The sequence below is a fragment of the Silurus aristotelis genome, assembly GCF_946808225.1.
Source record: "Silurus aristotelis genome assembly, chromosome: 18".
NCBI classification, from domain to species: domain Eukaryota; kingdom Metazoa; phylum Chordata; class Actinopteri; order Siluriformes; family Siluridae; genus Silurus; species Silurus aristotelis.
The window spans coordinates 5,247,915-5,264,843 of record NC_139591.1 but is presented as its reverse complement, the minus strand read 5'-3'; the positions used below and the strand labels follow the sequence as shown (position 1 = coordinate 5,264,843).

The window sequence follows — 16,929 nt, the reverse complement described above, 5'->3', positions numbered from 1 at the left end:
AAGTTACTACACACACTCACACACACCATGAGTCAGCAAGCTGCCTTCTGTATATGTCCCAAAATGTAGGTCCTGCATGGATGATTTTTTCGCAAAAAGTCGCAAAAAACTGCACAAATGCAGCAAAATGTTAATTTGGACAACTACGATGGCATTTCACAGTTAAAATGCCAGTTGAACGACACTGTGGACACTGAGATGTTGACACGTCAGAATAATAATGGCTCCAGACCAAGCCAAGTCTGAAGGTAAGGTTCTTACAAGCAGGTACACAACACAATGCTGAATATATACAGTACAGACCAAAAGTTTGGACACACCTTATCATTCAAAAAGTTTTGTTATGAAAATTGTAGAGTCTCACTGAAGGCATCAAAACTATGAATTAACACATGTGGAATTATATACATAACAAAAAAGTGTGAAACAACTGAAAATATGTCATATTGTAGGTTCTTCAAAGTAGCCACCTTTTGCTTAGATTACTGCTTTGCACACTCTTGGCATTCTCTTGATGCCTACTCTGAAGAACCTACAATATGACATATTTTCAGTTCACTTTTTTGTTATGTATATAATTCCACATGTGTTAATTCATAGTTTTGATGCCTTCAGTGTGACTCTACAATTTTCATAGTCATGAAAATAAAGAAAACTCTTTGAATGAGAAGGTGTGTCCAAACTTTTGGTCCGTACTGTATATATAATATATATATATATATATATATATATATATATATATAAGATCAAATCTTCTGCCTTAAAGGTTACAAATCATCATATTGTGCACATAATTAAATAAATAAATAAAGATAGATAGATAGATAGATAGATAGATAGATAGATAGATAGATAGATAGATAGATAGATAGATAGATAGATAGATAGAGAGAGAGAGAGAGAGAGAGAGAGAGAGAGAGAGAGAGAGAATAATTGGGAAATAAGAGGCACCACTATTGGCCTTTTAATTAATAAAACTTCATTTTTTCGCCTACTTATTATTTTGTAATTCATTAACACAATCATATTCATTATTTTGCTTGATTGATCGATAACGTTTATCCTCTAGTTCTGGATAAATGCCTTTGGCTTGACAATATAAAAAAAAAAAAAAAAACATTCAGTGCTCACATACACCCGCCCACACACACACACACACACACACACACACACATAAACGCACACACACACTGATATGATTCAACGGTATGACCATAAAGCATAATACAGAATAAAAAAAAAATTTTAAAAAGGAGGTTCTAGTGCGTATATTAAAATTATAGTCAACAAAAAAAAACACAAAAAAGTCCAAACTGAAAATTTAGGCAACAGAAACATTGTGAAGACACACGCTTTCAATGAATTAATCAAAATATATACATAAAATGGCAGTTTGTCTGTCTTTTTACCTAGCAGTCTCTATATCAATCCATCTTGTATGTTTCTTGAATAATTTAGGATGCATTCAAATCCGGTCAGTCAAGTGTTACATTGACGAAACCCAAAATTAAGCCTAATTCCACTGTGAACATGGAATATTTTCCCTTTATATTTCAATAACTAGTCATTCAATAAGCCCTTTGTGTTCTCTTCTTTGCATAAATATACAGATACTCAGGAAAAGGTTACAATGGCTTTTCTTTCTTCACAGTATTTCATTGTCTTGATATTTAAGATTTTTTTCAATCAATCTCAATCATTTTTAATTATAAATATTCACCCTTTATTGTTATTTTTTGAAGAATAAATAAAAAAAAAAAGAAAAATCACCTTCTCCCACAGTGGGACATTTTATATATTTATTTATACTGATCAGGTAACGTTCTGTACATTGGGCAAAGTAACTCCAGTTATCTATTAAAACTTTTTCTAATTCTAATTTTCATCATTAAACATTTTGTAGGTGTCGTATATTTGTGAAGTGTTTTGGTTGTCAATGAAAGTTTCTTTAAGTAGAAACACTTTACTCAATCAAACTCCATAAAGCCCTAAAATGTTTCTGTATCTGGCAATGAAAATAAAGACATCCGTGTGTGTGTGTGTGTGTGTGTGTGTGTGTGTGTGTGTGTGTGTGTGTGTGTGTGTGCATGTGTGTGTGTGTGTGTGTGTGTGTGTGTGTGTGTGTGTGTGTGTGTGTGTGTGTGTGTGTGTAAAAAGTGCCTTGGCTTCAAATAATGAGTCAGGAGCACTGATCAGGGGTCCACAAGCGTGAAAATGAGTGGGTGTGCGATGTGTGTGCACTTAGACAGGTGTATAGTCCCTGTAGCTTCTGATTAATTGATTGTTTGCTGTATTTGCAGGTGTTAAATTCCACCTAGCAGAGGCAGATGGCTTTAGAAAACCCTGGCTTCCCGCATCACATGCGAGTGGAAAAGGGTGCGACTCAGACATAACACCGCGTACACCGCGTGCTACACCGATATCGACAGCTCCGAGGTAATACGCTGGTGCAGAAACCTAAGACGGAACGAGGAAAAAAAGAAAGAAAGAAAAAATATACAATTGGCAGAGCTGTTGAAAGTATGCAGCATGTAACCGTAGCTTTGTCATTATTTACACAAGGGTTCCCATTTGATTCATCCATCCATCGGCGTGTGACAGAGAATTTGGCCTGTTTATCACACTGCCATTTAATGATGTCCTCAGTGTGACTCCGAATGTCATTAAGCCTCACATTAGCTGGCAGCAATATTGGGCTTGTGAAGCAGAAAGTTTAATTGTCTCGCTTCTTTATGTGTCCGGCTTTAAAAAATGTGTCACTGCCTGAGCGTGGAGGAAAAAGCCGGCTGCGACGGAGGGAATGCTGGTCGATGGCAGAGGCTAACAGATTTCTATAGGTAATCTGAGGCGTAGGCGAGCCGGAGGCTGTTATTTCAGGCCGTTTGATTTACTGACCCTCTCTGGCATCAACATTTGTTTCCATCGCACGCCTGCTTTCATCTGGCTTCGTCAATAAATGTGATTGATTGCCTAATCCCGCCACAAACCCCTGCAGCAGGTATTGCCTTTTTTCTAAAACATCTTGGAGGAATAAAAAAAAAAAAAAAAAAACGTGGAAAAAAAGAGTAGATCATTTGCAAGAGCAGAGCACTAATTCTCTGTGAAATCATCATTTAAAAAAGGATCATCTACAACATCTGGAGCACAACTGCTCACGTTCTGGTCCAGTGCTCTGTCTTTATTTATTGTTATTTTTTATTTCATTTTTACAGGGTCACATCCTCTGGCGATGTCTAATATTGTTTTTGTTTTGTCTTGTTCAAAAGCTTATGACTTATAAAGTGCCTGAAAAGCTGCTGTCTCAATAATGGCTATAAGACATGAAAAGGAATGGATTCTATTGAAGACTCTAGACGAAAGACCTTGTCCTTCAACGTGCTGATGTAAAGTCTCAGACAAGTTAGTGGGAGGTTTATATCCCTTTCAGACTGGAGAACTTCTGATGTAATGATAAATCTGCAGAAACTTTGCTCCAATGTTTCTTTTTTAAAGTGACCGAGTTCAGCAGAGGTCAAATGACAGGAGAAAAAGCAAAGAAACCACAAAACATCACTAAACAAACATTTATCATTTCTTTTTTTTTTCTCCTTTTAGGTGGTCTAGTGGTTAGGATGCGGCACTCTCACCGCTGTGGCCCGGGTTCGATCCCCGGTCAGGGAACCAACCCCAGCCATTAGGGTTTGATTTGTGCCAAATCAAACATGCGGATGATCCGCTGTGGCGACCCCTAACGGGAGAATCCAAAAGAAAGTTAGGAGATGACATACTTCAAATCAGTGATCCCCAACCCCCTGGACCGGCACTGGTCCGTGGGTCAATTGGTACCGGGCCGCACAGAAAGAATACATAACTTACATTATTTCCGTTTTATTTATAATCTGATTCTGAACAATGTTTTATTAATAAATTTTGGAAATGACCGGATTCTCTCCGCCACATCTGTCTATGACTCACTCTTGATGCATGTAGAGATCTTTCCTTAGTCACGTCTTACCTCCATCCTCTACCTTCTTAAAGGTGCTGCTCCGGCCGCTAACACATAATACATTACCGCTAAATTCAAACCCCCAAGCTAGCAAAATAAACAAAAAACAAAACATTTTATTTTATTTTGTTGTATTTATCCGCCACACCTTAAAGGCCGGTCCGTGAAAATATTGTCTGACAATAAACCGGTTCGTGGCACAAAAACGGTTGGGGACCGCTGTTCTAAACCACAACCACTCTGCCAGTCACCATGCACAACTGGTTTAGATCTTCAATAACTTTAAATATAGGGAAGCAGAAATCTGATACTGTGTCATGACACACTGTATGATTATCATCCAATCCACTCAACTATTTTATACCATGAACACTATAAACACAGAACACAACTTATCTGGATATAATGTGGTGAATCAAGGCTGAATATTTTCAGGAGGAAATAAACAGGAGAAAACTCAGACTTGCGATGACCACAAAACCCGAGAGAACAGCCCGGAAATAGACAAACTTAGTTTAAACATAGAACATAGAACAGGTGCACACATTAGGGTAACAATCCAACGATAAGACTTTTGTTACAACCCACAATATCTCACCCTTTTTTTTGTTTTTGGGTTGGTGTGTCTAATCTGTAAAGGGTATCTATTCCAGACTCTAGCCTGGACCTTCCTACACTCCTACTGATGCCGTGCCTACCTTCTCTGAAAGACATCACAACGGGGCGATTTCTTTTTGTGATCTCGTGTTTGACTAGTGTTTGCATTGAGCCCTTTTTTTTTTTTTTTTTTTAGTTCAGTCCTGCCCTCACCTCTGCCTAATCATTGCATTGTTACCCTAATGTGTGCACCTGTTCTATGTGCAGTAGCGTAGCAAAATTATACAGTTTATAGAAATTTTCCCACATTTTTTATTAATTCCCATAAAATCCCACAAATTCCTGGTACGTTTCCAACCTGGAATATTTTCCCAGATGAAGTTCCCGTGGAAAGTTTCCGGAAAGTTTCCACCCCCTTGCAACCCTAATGTTATCAATGTATAAATCTACAGTATGTATATATCTGTGCCGTTTTCTCTGTTTATGTTCGTTTTCTGAGTTTCTTATTTCATCTTCCTGTTGGTTTCGGTTTTTTTTGGGGGGGTTATTCAAATTTTTTTTGTCTGGTTTTTTTTTTTTTTTTTTTTTTTTTTTTTTTTTTTTTTTATGATTTACGTTATATGATTTTTTTCCTTCCGGGTTTCTGACTTGTGCCTGATTGTTTCAGATTGTCAGCAGTTCAAAAATAATCACAGTTGTTATAAGTATATGTTTGTACCTTATTCTATTCTATTCATTTTTATTTGTAAAAATTAAATAGACAATGTCTCAAAGCAGCTTTTGTATTAAAGAATGTGCACGTTTATTGCTAATAAGTTTGTTCCTTATAATCTCTGATGAGCATGTCGGTTGCGACTGTGACAAGGAAAAAAAAACTGTCCGAGATGCCATGAAGAAGAACCCTTGAGAAAAAACAGACTTTATACTGTACATCCATCCCATGCCTTCAATCATACAATGTGGTCTAACCCTAGACTGGGTCGTAGCATTGTACTGGACGGTGTACTTTTATTTAGCTTTTATTTCCCCCTGCTTGGCAAAACCGACGTGCGGACAATCAGTCATTTGGTAAACTGTCACTCCAGAAACATTGTTAACGTTGTCAAAAGTGGAATTTATCAGTTCTAAATGATGGAAACTGCACTAGTTCACTTTATGTATTCCAGATCGAACCGAAAGACCAGACTCAATACAATACATCCGTGTAAGAGAGAGAAAGGTGGGCTTAGCGCTGATGACAGTGAACACTGACGTTGAATAGAAAAGAAAAATTCACTTGAAGAGGACTCGATGATTTCTCCACCTTCTTTCTGTTTTAACTTTCCCCAACACCTGGAAGAACAAAAGAGGGCCTTTGATCATGGGAAATCCTGCCTGATCACAGCTACACTGGCACATTACGGGTAGGGTGGGGGGCTGTTCAGAAACCTAGATGCTCAGTAGAGAGAGAGAGAGAGAGAGAGAGAGAGAGAGAGAGAGAGAGAGAGAGAGAGAGAGAGAGAGAGAGAAGAACAAAAGAGAGAGAAAGATACAGATAGACCAGTGCCTGTGAGTCATTCAGAAACATGCCGAGTTAAGAAAAAAAGGGAATAAAAAAAAAAGCAGGAGGATATTCACCTGTAATCCTGTTCTCTATCCAGTTTAATCAACCAAGCAAACACATTGGGAGCGCACAGGGAGAGGGGCCATGTGCCCTAGGTCTCTTTGCTTTGGAAGGAAAACAGAGGCTATTCTTTGAGAAATAAACACCAAACAAAAGCTTGCCCCAGTCAGGCCACAGCGTGCCTCTTCATTTCTCACCTGTCTGATCGCATTCACCTGTACCGATGCTCACCTGCATGCACACACACACACACACACACACACACACACACACATGCTTGCTGAACGACAAAGACAGAAGAGCAATGATGAAGAAAAGCCATTACCTCCCAACTCACACAAACGCATGCTCGCTCCCGCGCTGATAAAGCTCGAAAGAACCAGAAGCTCTTCAACTCGCGTCTGGCTTTGCATTCGTCATCGCTCCACTTGTCCACAGCCAAGTGCCATCTACTGCAGCTCGAAGGACAGGCTGACCAGACACATTTGGCTTTGCATTTCCATAATATTAACTTTGTGGATATGCAGAAGTGGCATTAAAAAAAAAAAAAAGAAAAGAAAAGTCGTAGTCTGAAGTACTCATTCATTCATCTTCAGCAAGTGGTTTATCCTGCTCATGAAGGATTCAAAGCCTCTCGTAGAAACACAGGACATGTAAGGCAGGAATACACAACACCACCGGATGCCTTCCACACACTCATAAGGGCAATTTGGAGTCAACAATGCATTTACTGACACTTTGTGGTGAAAACCACAAAGGAAACCCACATGGCCCCCGGGGTGAATTTATAGCCTACATATACTGTACATTAATTCAAGGCTGAAAAAGGCGGCTTTGGGATCTAAGCTATTCTCCGGTCCAAGGAAGGGGAAGAGGGTGAAGCTCTCTGAAACACAGCCCTCATCAGAACCTGGCTGCAGCTCTGGCTGTCTGGTTTTTCTAACAAAGAAAAGGGAAACCTATCCGTACAGGTGGCATCAATAATAGATGTATGAATGTCAGCTGGGGCTCGTGGGCTGCTGCCACAAGGTGCTGCACCGAGATTAAATATGGAATGTTCGGTCGTAATTTGGGATATATATATATATATATACACAACTGCACTGATATACATTGTCATAATTTGTCAAAGTTATGATCAGTGTACTATTTTGTTCGCTGAACTGTGAATCACTTAAGGCATAGAGGTCCTTATTCTGTTAGATTAAGATTAATATAAGATATAACATTGCAAAGCTTTTTTTTAATGTGAAATGTAAACTATAAATTTTATGACTTGACTGAAACTACATCTACTAAGCAGCAGACAAAGTATTTGGGGCTGCAACATTGTTATTTCCTGTAAAAGGCTCATCCCGGCAACAGTGTGTGTGTGTGTGTGTGTGTGTGTGTGTGTGTGTGTGTGTGTGTGTGTGTGTGTGTGTGTGTGTGGGTAGCCTGATCCGAGCTGGGCTGAACAGGGCTCGGTTGGCCGCTCGCTCTCGGCAGAGCAGTCAGCCTGATTTACGGGCTGGGAGAAGGCTTCGGGAGATCGATACATCGCTCCACACAGACAAGTCATTAAAAGTGCTGCCTTGAGGACGCTGCTTAATTATCTGTGATTATTAACGGACCCCTCTTCCCCTTTCCTACCCGAGCATCGATGTGCAGCTCTAGGTATCACGCCAGTGTCACACGTATGCATGTCTGCACGTACCCCTGCCTCTCGAAAGAGCAGACATGACTCACTCTTTATGCACAGCAGCCTGAGTACACACACACACACACACACACACACACACACACACACACGCCTGACAGAGCCTGGAGCCGGGATGTTTGATATGTAAACAGTTTGCCACCGGAGGGTCGTATTTACACTCATTTGAAAGATACGACGGATTGATGACACGCGGTCCAAACCCACTGCATTGCATCGTAGCTCGTTTGTCAAAATCAGACTTTGTATGTTACATAAGATTAGCTGGATTGTTTTCATTTGTCAAACAGAAAGAAATCAAGGTCACACAAACAAGGTGCCCATTCATTTGGTTTGGTATTTCATCTGCTTTATATGCATTTTCTCTACTCTTTTTTCTCTGTATATTATATATTATAATAGTTATGCACACGTTGCCAATTGAATTGATTGTGCTCTGATTGGTGGCGTGGCCACGCCCCTTGTCATGATATCTTGCGTGACCACGCCCCTAGCAGCAAACGATGGATGGAATAAGGTGCAATTCCAGCTGTAATAGGAGGAGAAAATAAATCATTGGCATTGAGGGGGGGGCCCTCTTGCGCAACATTTCTGCATTTGTGTTGAATTGGCATCAATTTATTTCAGCACTCCGACCACTAGGGAAAAAGCAAAGCCTCACATTACAAGTGGCAGCCAAAACAAGAAAAAAAAAATCATCAAGCTTTGGGTTAAAAATAAAAAATAAAAAACCGTGCCAACTGAACGCATTTGAGTCTGGAATATGAATGAAATGCAAAAGACTGCTCATGTCGTTCCTGAAAGCCTCACCAACAACCCTAGAGTAACTTCACCCCGATCATAAGATACGCAAAGTTTTTTCCGAGCTTGAAAAACGACCAGGGATGGAGAAACGTGAGGCAGAGAGAGGCACGCGCGCTCAGGCGCAACGGAGTCGGGGTTGGGCGCGCGGTGCTATATGTCCACGTGCAAGGAACGTTTCAACACGCCGACACGTCTAAGGCGAATAAGTAACGCATGTACTGTCAATGCTGGTGTGCGTGTGAATGTGAATGTGCGCGCGGGCGTAAGTACGTACAGTACGCATGTATGCATGCGTGCGTGCGCGGTTCTTTCTTTTTCTTTTTTTTTTGCGCGTGCGGCATTCCTGTGCACTTGTGCCGAGCTCGCGCGATGCTGAGCCAGCTTCCTCACTAAAGCGTGCCTTGTCTTTTTTTTTTCTGGAAAAGGTGTAGAGAAGTTAGAGGCGCATTTACCTTTTAGCAGGATCCCGCAGATGCCGTACAGGGCGAAGAGCATGTGCTGCTTGCCGAGCATGATGGTCCGCGTTCCGGTTCGACTTGCGCGCGCGCGCGTTGGTCCCTTACGCTGCGCTCTCGCGCTCCTTATCCAGGTGTTCGCCGCGACGATGGGGATCCCCGCGGCTCCTTTCAAGCAACTTCGCGCTTCCCACCCGTGGCGCTCGTCGAAGCGAAGGCGAAGGACCGTGAGCCGTGCCAACGGAGGAGCGATGCTCTGGCTCGGAGCGCTGCGCACGAGCGTTTGCGTGCGTGTGCGCGTATGTGTGCGAACGTGTGTGTATGTGTGTATGAGTGTGTGTGAGCGCAGCTCTGTGCCTCTCTCTCTTTCGCTCTCTTTCTCTCTCTTCGTCTCTCTTCGTTTCTCTGACGAAAACCACGCCCACACGCCTTGAAAGACAGACCACGATGACCAATCACAGCGCGCGCCACGATCACACCGGGACCTGGGCCGCGCGCGTGCAGAATATTATATCAACCTGCTGGAAATGATCAGGATTTCACTGTGAAGATGGTTTTGTGGTCACCGGTCACTTTTTTTTTTTTTTTAAATAACTGTCTATAACTGCCCCTCTCTCTCTCTCTCTCTCTCTCTCTCTCTCTCTCTCTCTCTCTCTCTCTTAGTTTCTCATAAAAAATGCTCGTGAGAAATCATGAGTGGTCAGTGATCTTGTCTCTTCTTTCACTTCGGATCCACCTGATCCATCCCAACATCCTGCCCATGGATGAAATTCTCCAATTGGATGCCACTCTGTCCAGTTCCACATGAACAACTTGAAGATCCATAAAGTTAGTGAGAACTTTAAGGATGGATTTAGACTGTAATTAAGATCCACTGGCTCAGGATTGCAGTTTGCATGAATGGTTCTTTGCATGAACCGATCACTGAACACAACACCACATTAGTGATGGAACTGTAATGAATGGACATTCGTCCTCTGTCGCCAGGGGGTTGCTCAATCGGGATGACTTATAAAGCATTAAACTTATACATTTCAATGTCATAACCTCTATCGTGATAAAGCTGCTTTGGGACAATATCTAATGTTAAAAACACTATACAAATAATGCCTCTCTCACTTTGTCCGCAAAACGTCCTACATGCGCTGCCCCTCTAATAAACTTGTTCCTAATCCTGTCCATCGTCGACACTCCCAACGAAAACCTCAACATCTTCAGCTCTGCTACCTCCAGCTCCACCTCCTGTCTTTTACTCAATGCCACTGTCTCTAAACCATACAACATCTCAGGTCTCACCACAGTCCTCTAAACTTTCCCTTTCACTCTTGCAGACACTCTTCAAATCACTCCTGCTATCACTCTTCTCCACCCACTCCACCATGCCTGCACTCTTTTCTTCACTTCTCTAAGACACTCTTCATTACTTTGCACTGTTGACCCCAGGTACCTAAACTCCTTCACCTTCTCCACCTCTTCTCCCTGCAACCGCACCCCTCCACTGCCCTCCCTCTCATTTACACACATGTACTCTGTCTTACTCCTACTGACTTTCATAAAATATTCCTAAAAGTAATAAATATAATTAAATATTTTATAGTAAATATTTTGTGTTCATTTTCCTGTTCACATGTGTATTTCTACTTCTATTTAAATGGACACCTTTATATGGAGGAATAAGCAAAACCACAAATAATTTTTTATAGCAGTTCATGAGGAATTAAGAGTAAGATTAGTACAGTACAATGCATTTAAATATATATTTTCTCCACATCAATATATGTCAGAATGGAATACATACATGTGGGACAAAATAATAATAATAATAATAATAATAATAATAATAATAATAATAATAATAATAATAATAATAATAATAATATAAAAAAGAAATAGCACACTGATCTAAATTTATATAAAAATTTTATGTCACATACACATTTTTATAGAGTATGTCATGTAGCAAAATGTTTTTGCATGAAAAAAAAAATACAATATAAAAAAAAGAATAAAGTAATGAAAAATAAATAATTTAAAATAAGGTATAAGGATGTGTTAAAAATATAAGTCTAACTATAAATGATAAAAAATAAGGTTAAGAATTATATACAGTATATACACACACACACACACACACAAACACACACACACACACACACACACACACACACACACACACACACAAACACACACACACATACACACACACACTAGAAAAAAAGAATATTAATCTGCCCAGAGTTAAAGTGCACAGTTATGAGTTACTCAAATAAATCTTATTTCTCTGACTCAACTTTGAGACGTTTCTGCACAATTGTTTGGAAAGAAACACACCTGTAAATGTCAGGTCTAACAGCTGGAAATACATATCATTGCCATATCCTAAGCTGTGAGGTAGAAGAATCTGGCTGCAGAGCTAGAAAAATGATCATTTTAGGCAGCCTGTCAAAATGCCTAGTTCACTGAAGTGCTGCAGTGGTAACTTTGTGAAAGTTTCTTCCATCTCAGCAAATCATCTTTGAAACTCAAACAGAATGACCGTCAGGTATTTGGTCACCTCTATAGCCAAGGTCATTCCCCCCCGATTGCTGATTGGGTGGCCAGCTACGCGAAGAGACCTGATTGTTCTAAACATCTTCTATTACTGAATAATGAAGGCCACTGTATTCTTGGGAACTTTCAAAGCCACAGACTTTTTTTTGAAGCCTTCCCAGGACTTGTGCCTTGACACGGTGCAGTCTCTGAGCTCTGCAGGCAGTTCCTTTCACCTCATAACTTTATTTTTTTGCTCTGCTATGCATTGTTAAGTGGTAGAACTGAAAAAGACGGGTAGGTGCCTTTCCATGTAATGTATAGGTAACTGAATTTGCCACACATGGACTCTGATAAAAACAAAGAAACACCGCGCAGATAAGAAATAGGATGCATATGAGCTAAATTTGTAATTTGTAAAAGCATCATTTAGCAAAGGGCTAATGCCTATGTAATATTTCAGGCTTTTTAAAATTTTTATATATATATATATATATATATATACATTTGCATTTGAATTAAAGTGAATACAAATCTTCGGTTAGATTTGTCATTATGTAGTATATGTTAAAATGGGGCAAAGTTTAAAGCATTTTGTCATAATGGTGAGACATAACATTATGTAAATTAAAAAATAATAATAATAGAAAGGTCTGAGTAATTTCTGAACGAATGAAAATGCTCACTGAACCCAAACTGTGATGGATCTGGATTCATTTCATTTGAACAGTATCTCTGCATTAAGCAGTAGCCATATTTGCATTGTGCATCATTGCAATGCATGTGAAAATGTAGCATAAAAAATGAATTAACTGTGAATAAATGTCTTTTGGCGCCTATAAAAAATGATGGAAAATCACTTACATGTGAAAAATGTGATATACTGTATATGAAGTGTGTTAAAGCCATGAAAATGAAAAATATGAAAATGTGCCAAATGTGCAACAACCTATTACCCAATATTTACTTGATGGTATAATCAATGATAGTGTAACAGACAGTGAGCACAGCTGGTTGCTGGTTTACAGCCTCTAAATCATGTTGACCACAGTACACTGTGTGATGCAATAAAGCTTTTTTGCTGCACCTCAGCCCACTATAGTCTCCGATTTCTAATTTTGGCTGACAGCAGTGATACATTGGGTATGAGTTTTGCTACTGTAGCCTGACACCTCGATGTATGATGTGGTTATGTTCAAAGATGCTTTTGATTGTAAAAAGAGGTTATTTGTGTAATTTCTTTCTGTCCGATCTAACTAGTCTGGCTAGATACAAGTGTTCTCTGCCCTGACCTGTCTCAATGCTTATATACATTCAGCAATGCAGCTCACTAAATGTGATTTCTTTCCTGTTTGTTTATATTTTCTGTAAATTCTTAAAACTGTTGTACTCACCAGAAGATCAGAAATTCAAAAATACGCCGAACATCCTATTTGGCTCCAAAGAATATGTTTTAGTAACTGGGATTTTCCCCCTATTTGGATGCGTGGTATTGATAAGCATCTTTCTTGAATATAAAAATTCAGGATGTTTCATCAAAATAGAAGGGGAACCCTTATAGGGAACCCTTCAAGTTTCTTTGGAAAACCCATTGACAGAAACTTTTTGTCTCAGAAAACTACTTTGGAGAGCTAGCACCATTAAACACTAAACACTCAAGAACTTTTCAACAGTTCAACAATCATACATTTGGGCTCAATATGAGAATTTCCTTAGAATGTCAGTCAAATCGGGTAGTAGATCCTACTTAGTGATTGGAAATTTAAAACACATGGAGTATACAGAAATATCAATAGATAAGTAGACTAGAGATGCCTCTATTGCCTCCAATCAAGTCCTTCTGTACACATAAATCTAGTGGCAGAGGCATAAAAATGCAAGTAGTATTTTTTACTCATTTTTATAATAAATAAAAAGTTACCTGTGTGTCAAGATATATACTTTCTACTAGGTTAGATGATCAACAAAAATTGTCTTCATACGTGCACTGATTTTGGTATTTTTCCCTTAATTGTCACAAGTTATATAATGCATTCTGTATTTAGTTTTGAATATACCCTCCACTATACCTAATACTAATATAATACATGCATTCTGTATATGTTGCACACACTATGGCTGCTATATAATGTACAAAGTTTTATAGTAAACTCTCTAATCATACCTGACACACAATACTGTCATTTGCACTACCATGCACTCCCACACTTTATGTACATTACTGATCTGTATCCCTATTTATTACCCACACTGTCTATACTGTCTCACATTGTCTGTATTGTCTTGTATAGTCTGTTTTTGTCTTGTCTTGTCTGTTTTGTCATGTATAGGTTTTATTCATGTCTGTACTTTTAAAAGTCACTAACAGCTGGAACCAAATTCCTTGTGTGTGTCAACACACTTGGCCAATAAACCGGATTCTGATTCTGATTAACATGCGCACAAACCGTAGTTTGTAAAATAGTAATTTGATTTTTAGTATTTTTCTATTGCTTAACTATTACATTTGACATACTATTACAACTATTACATTCAAATGCATGTACATTTCTGTAAATATGCAAGAACAAGGTACACTTAAAAAAAATCCTGGTATCTCTTAAAAAAAAAAAAGTCCTACTTTTTCATATGCAGTATCAACAGAAAGCACTGAATAGAAATTTGATGACATTTAACATGGTCGCATGACCACAGGGGGGTTTTTACCCTCAAGCGACTGTTCAAGCGGGTCGGTCTTTTTGTAAATGCTTGAAAAGGTCCTGTCCTGTCTAAAACTGCATTATTATAAGAGAAAATTCCTTTTCATTTCCCCCTCAATGTTTTTATTTCTACATGCTGGTATGCTTTTGACAACAAATCAACCTGTTGTACAGATAAAAAGAGATATATGAAATACATACCTGACAGTTTATACAACATCTTGATAATTTTTTTTTTCCCTTCCTGGCAATGACAAATCTCCGTGCTGTTGAGCGATCGCCACATGCTGAGTCAGACTGTTACTAAGAAATGTACAGTTCTAACATTTTCAATGGAAAGAATTAAATCTGTATATGGAAATGCTAAAAGAAATGTCACATTCTTGAGCTTTCCTTTAGGCCCAGTGTCTGATGCATGTTGATGTAGGATTTATAATATTTCCAAACGAACATGAAATTATGTGAAAAAAGTGCATTAATAGAGAATTTTTTGCTAATTTCAATTAAAAACACTAAAGAGCTATAAGTGCTTTCTTTTGTTGTGGGTTTACATTCATTATTCTGAATGCTAAATACATTTATTTCTAATGTAATGTGTCACACTGCTGCTGTTTCTCCATCTAGAACACTGAATACATGTCAGAGTAACAGATTGCCCCTAGGAAGCACCTCTGCCATCTGGGAGAGGGCATGCTCTGATGATATCTTCCCGCCGCGCACAGCATACTATGGCAAGTGTAACGCAACGAGCGATAAAATGTGAAAAAATGTAAGGACTCTTAATTAAGCACTTCGGCAGCTCAGGGCTGAGTAAGCAAGATTATCTCTGGATGGCCGAATGAGCATTTCACCAAACACTCAATCTATCAGTAAAGCCTGTCTTAACTTTATGATGCATCTGGGAAACTGGAAGCTTTTTTTTATGTGTGGGTAAATAGAAGAACTGATTTATTACCTTGCAAACATTAGTTTAAGAACATTAAGAAGGCAGCAGCGTTGCAAGAGCGAAACCTCTGTAGTCACCTAATTCAAGTAAAGTGAACATTTTGATACATCCAAAGACATGTACAATTGTATGCCTCCAAATTTGTGGTAATAGTTTGGGGAAGAGCCACATGTGGCTGGAAAAGTCTTATGTCCCAATACTTTTGTTCATACAGTGTATGTAACTTAACATTAAAGCAGTATTGTTAAATAAAACCATTGATCATGTGAACTTCAGTAAGTGATGGCTCAGTATTTAAGGCTACGTCTTACTGATGCCCTTTGGGACCCTTAACACGGCCTATAACCCTTTCTGCTTCAGGTCTGCCATAGCAAGGCTGACCCCAAACTAGGAAGTAAGAAGAAAATAATGTAACTGAGCTGTAATGTGTGTGACAAATACAATCCTATTCTTGTTTGAGTTAAAATTGATGTCCTATATTTACTTTTGCGCTTTTAATATGCGGTTGTGTGTTTGCTGTTACTGTTTTGTATTTATTTGCCAGAATATTTACTGTTAAACACGATTTTCCCAAACTGTTTCATATGCAATAGGAATATTTTATACATCGACATTAAGGTTGTGATGCATCGATTTAAAAAATCCGATACTTTCTTACTTTAACTTTTATTATTTAGAAAGTGAGAAATAATTTGTGAGCTATATTTTATATGTGGATTTATTTCTCCTCACTAAACGATTTCTCAAAAGTGTTCTCTCAGCACCGCTGCTGCTACGTGATATGACATATCACAACACTACGGAGACCGAGGCGTGTCCTGAGAGTCACACAGAATACAGATTAACATGGCAGAGGTAGAGCTGCATCTTCCTCAAGACAGAGGAAGATTCCTTTTATTGCACTACGAATGCCTGTTTGTGAAAGGGGGCCATGCCTTAAGTCTGAAGGCACTTAAGAACATTTATGATTTGCTGTCTGTCTAAGCCAAAGAAATAAAAGCAAAATATCTCTATTGAATTTCACAGCATCCTATTAGTAGCCGGTACCCGCTAGCAGCTTTATATGTATCTTTAATGTGTCGTTTTGTTGGCTATGCATTGAGATGCAAATCTCAACAGACTCAGTTATGGAGATGAAAATCCCTATTATGCAATATCAGAAATTGCTGAAAAAAAACAAAATGTTTCTTTATGTGCAAGAAGGCAAGCAGTTGTGTAACCCTTAAAGATCCTTCAAATGGCCTAAGCTCTCACAATTTTTAAACTCCTAAAGTATGTCAAAACATAGTCCGTGTTCACTTTCATACAAAAACAAAAGGTGCTGGAGACCAGGATAGTCTCAGAAAGGAAATGATTAGTTGTGATAGTGAAAAGAAAGATTTTGAACAAGACCAGAAAATAAAAGTGGTTCAATTGTGGTAGGCGGAATGAGTGAAGTGTTTAATAGGGAGAAAGGAGCCATGTAGGGTTGAACGAGCCACTCTTATGCAGAAGTGGGTACTCATTGGCTCAAGCACTCCAGCTGAACCACTGGCTAGTGGATTCAGTAGACTTAATATATGCATGCATGGATTCCTTTTGGAGGTCTGCTCAAAGATTGTCCAAAATATCT

At 39.0% G+C, this 16,929-nt stretch overlaps 1 protein-coding gene across 4 annotated transcripts in view; it reads right to left on the bottom strand.

Annotated features, from left to right (window-relative positions):
• cadm2a (cell adhesion molecule 2a) overlaps nucleotides 1-9,576 on the bottom strand; it is a 380,897-nt gene extending 371,321 nt beyond the window's left edge. The window contains exon 1 of one of the 4 annotated variants that reach the window (XM_083568236.1): nucleotides 9,141-9,576. In XM_083568236.1, coding sequence (XP_083424362.1) covers nucleotides 9,141-9,201 — 61 coding nt within the window. In that variant the 5' untranslated portion in view covers nucleotides 9,202-9,576. The remainder of the gene's footprint in view (nucleotides 1-9,140) is intronic. The other 3 variants (XM_083568237.1, XM_083568235.1, XM_083568238.1) reach the window with 3 other exon arrangements.
• Between the last annotated feature and the right edge of the window lie 7,353 nt (nucleotides 9,577-16,929).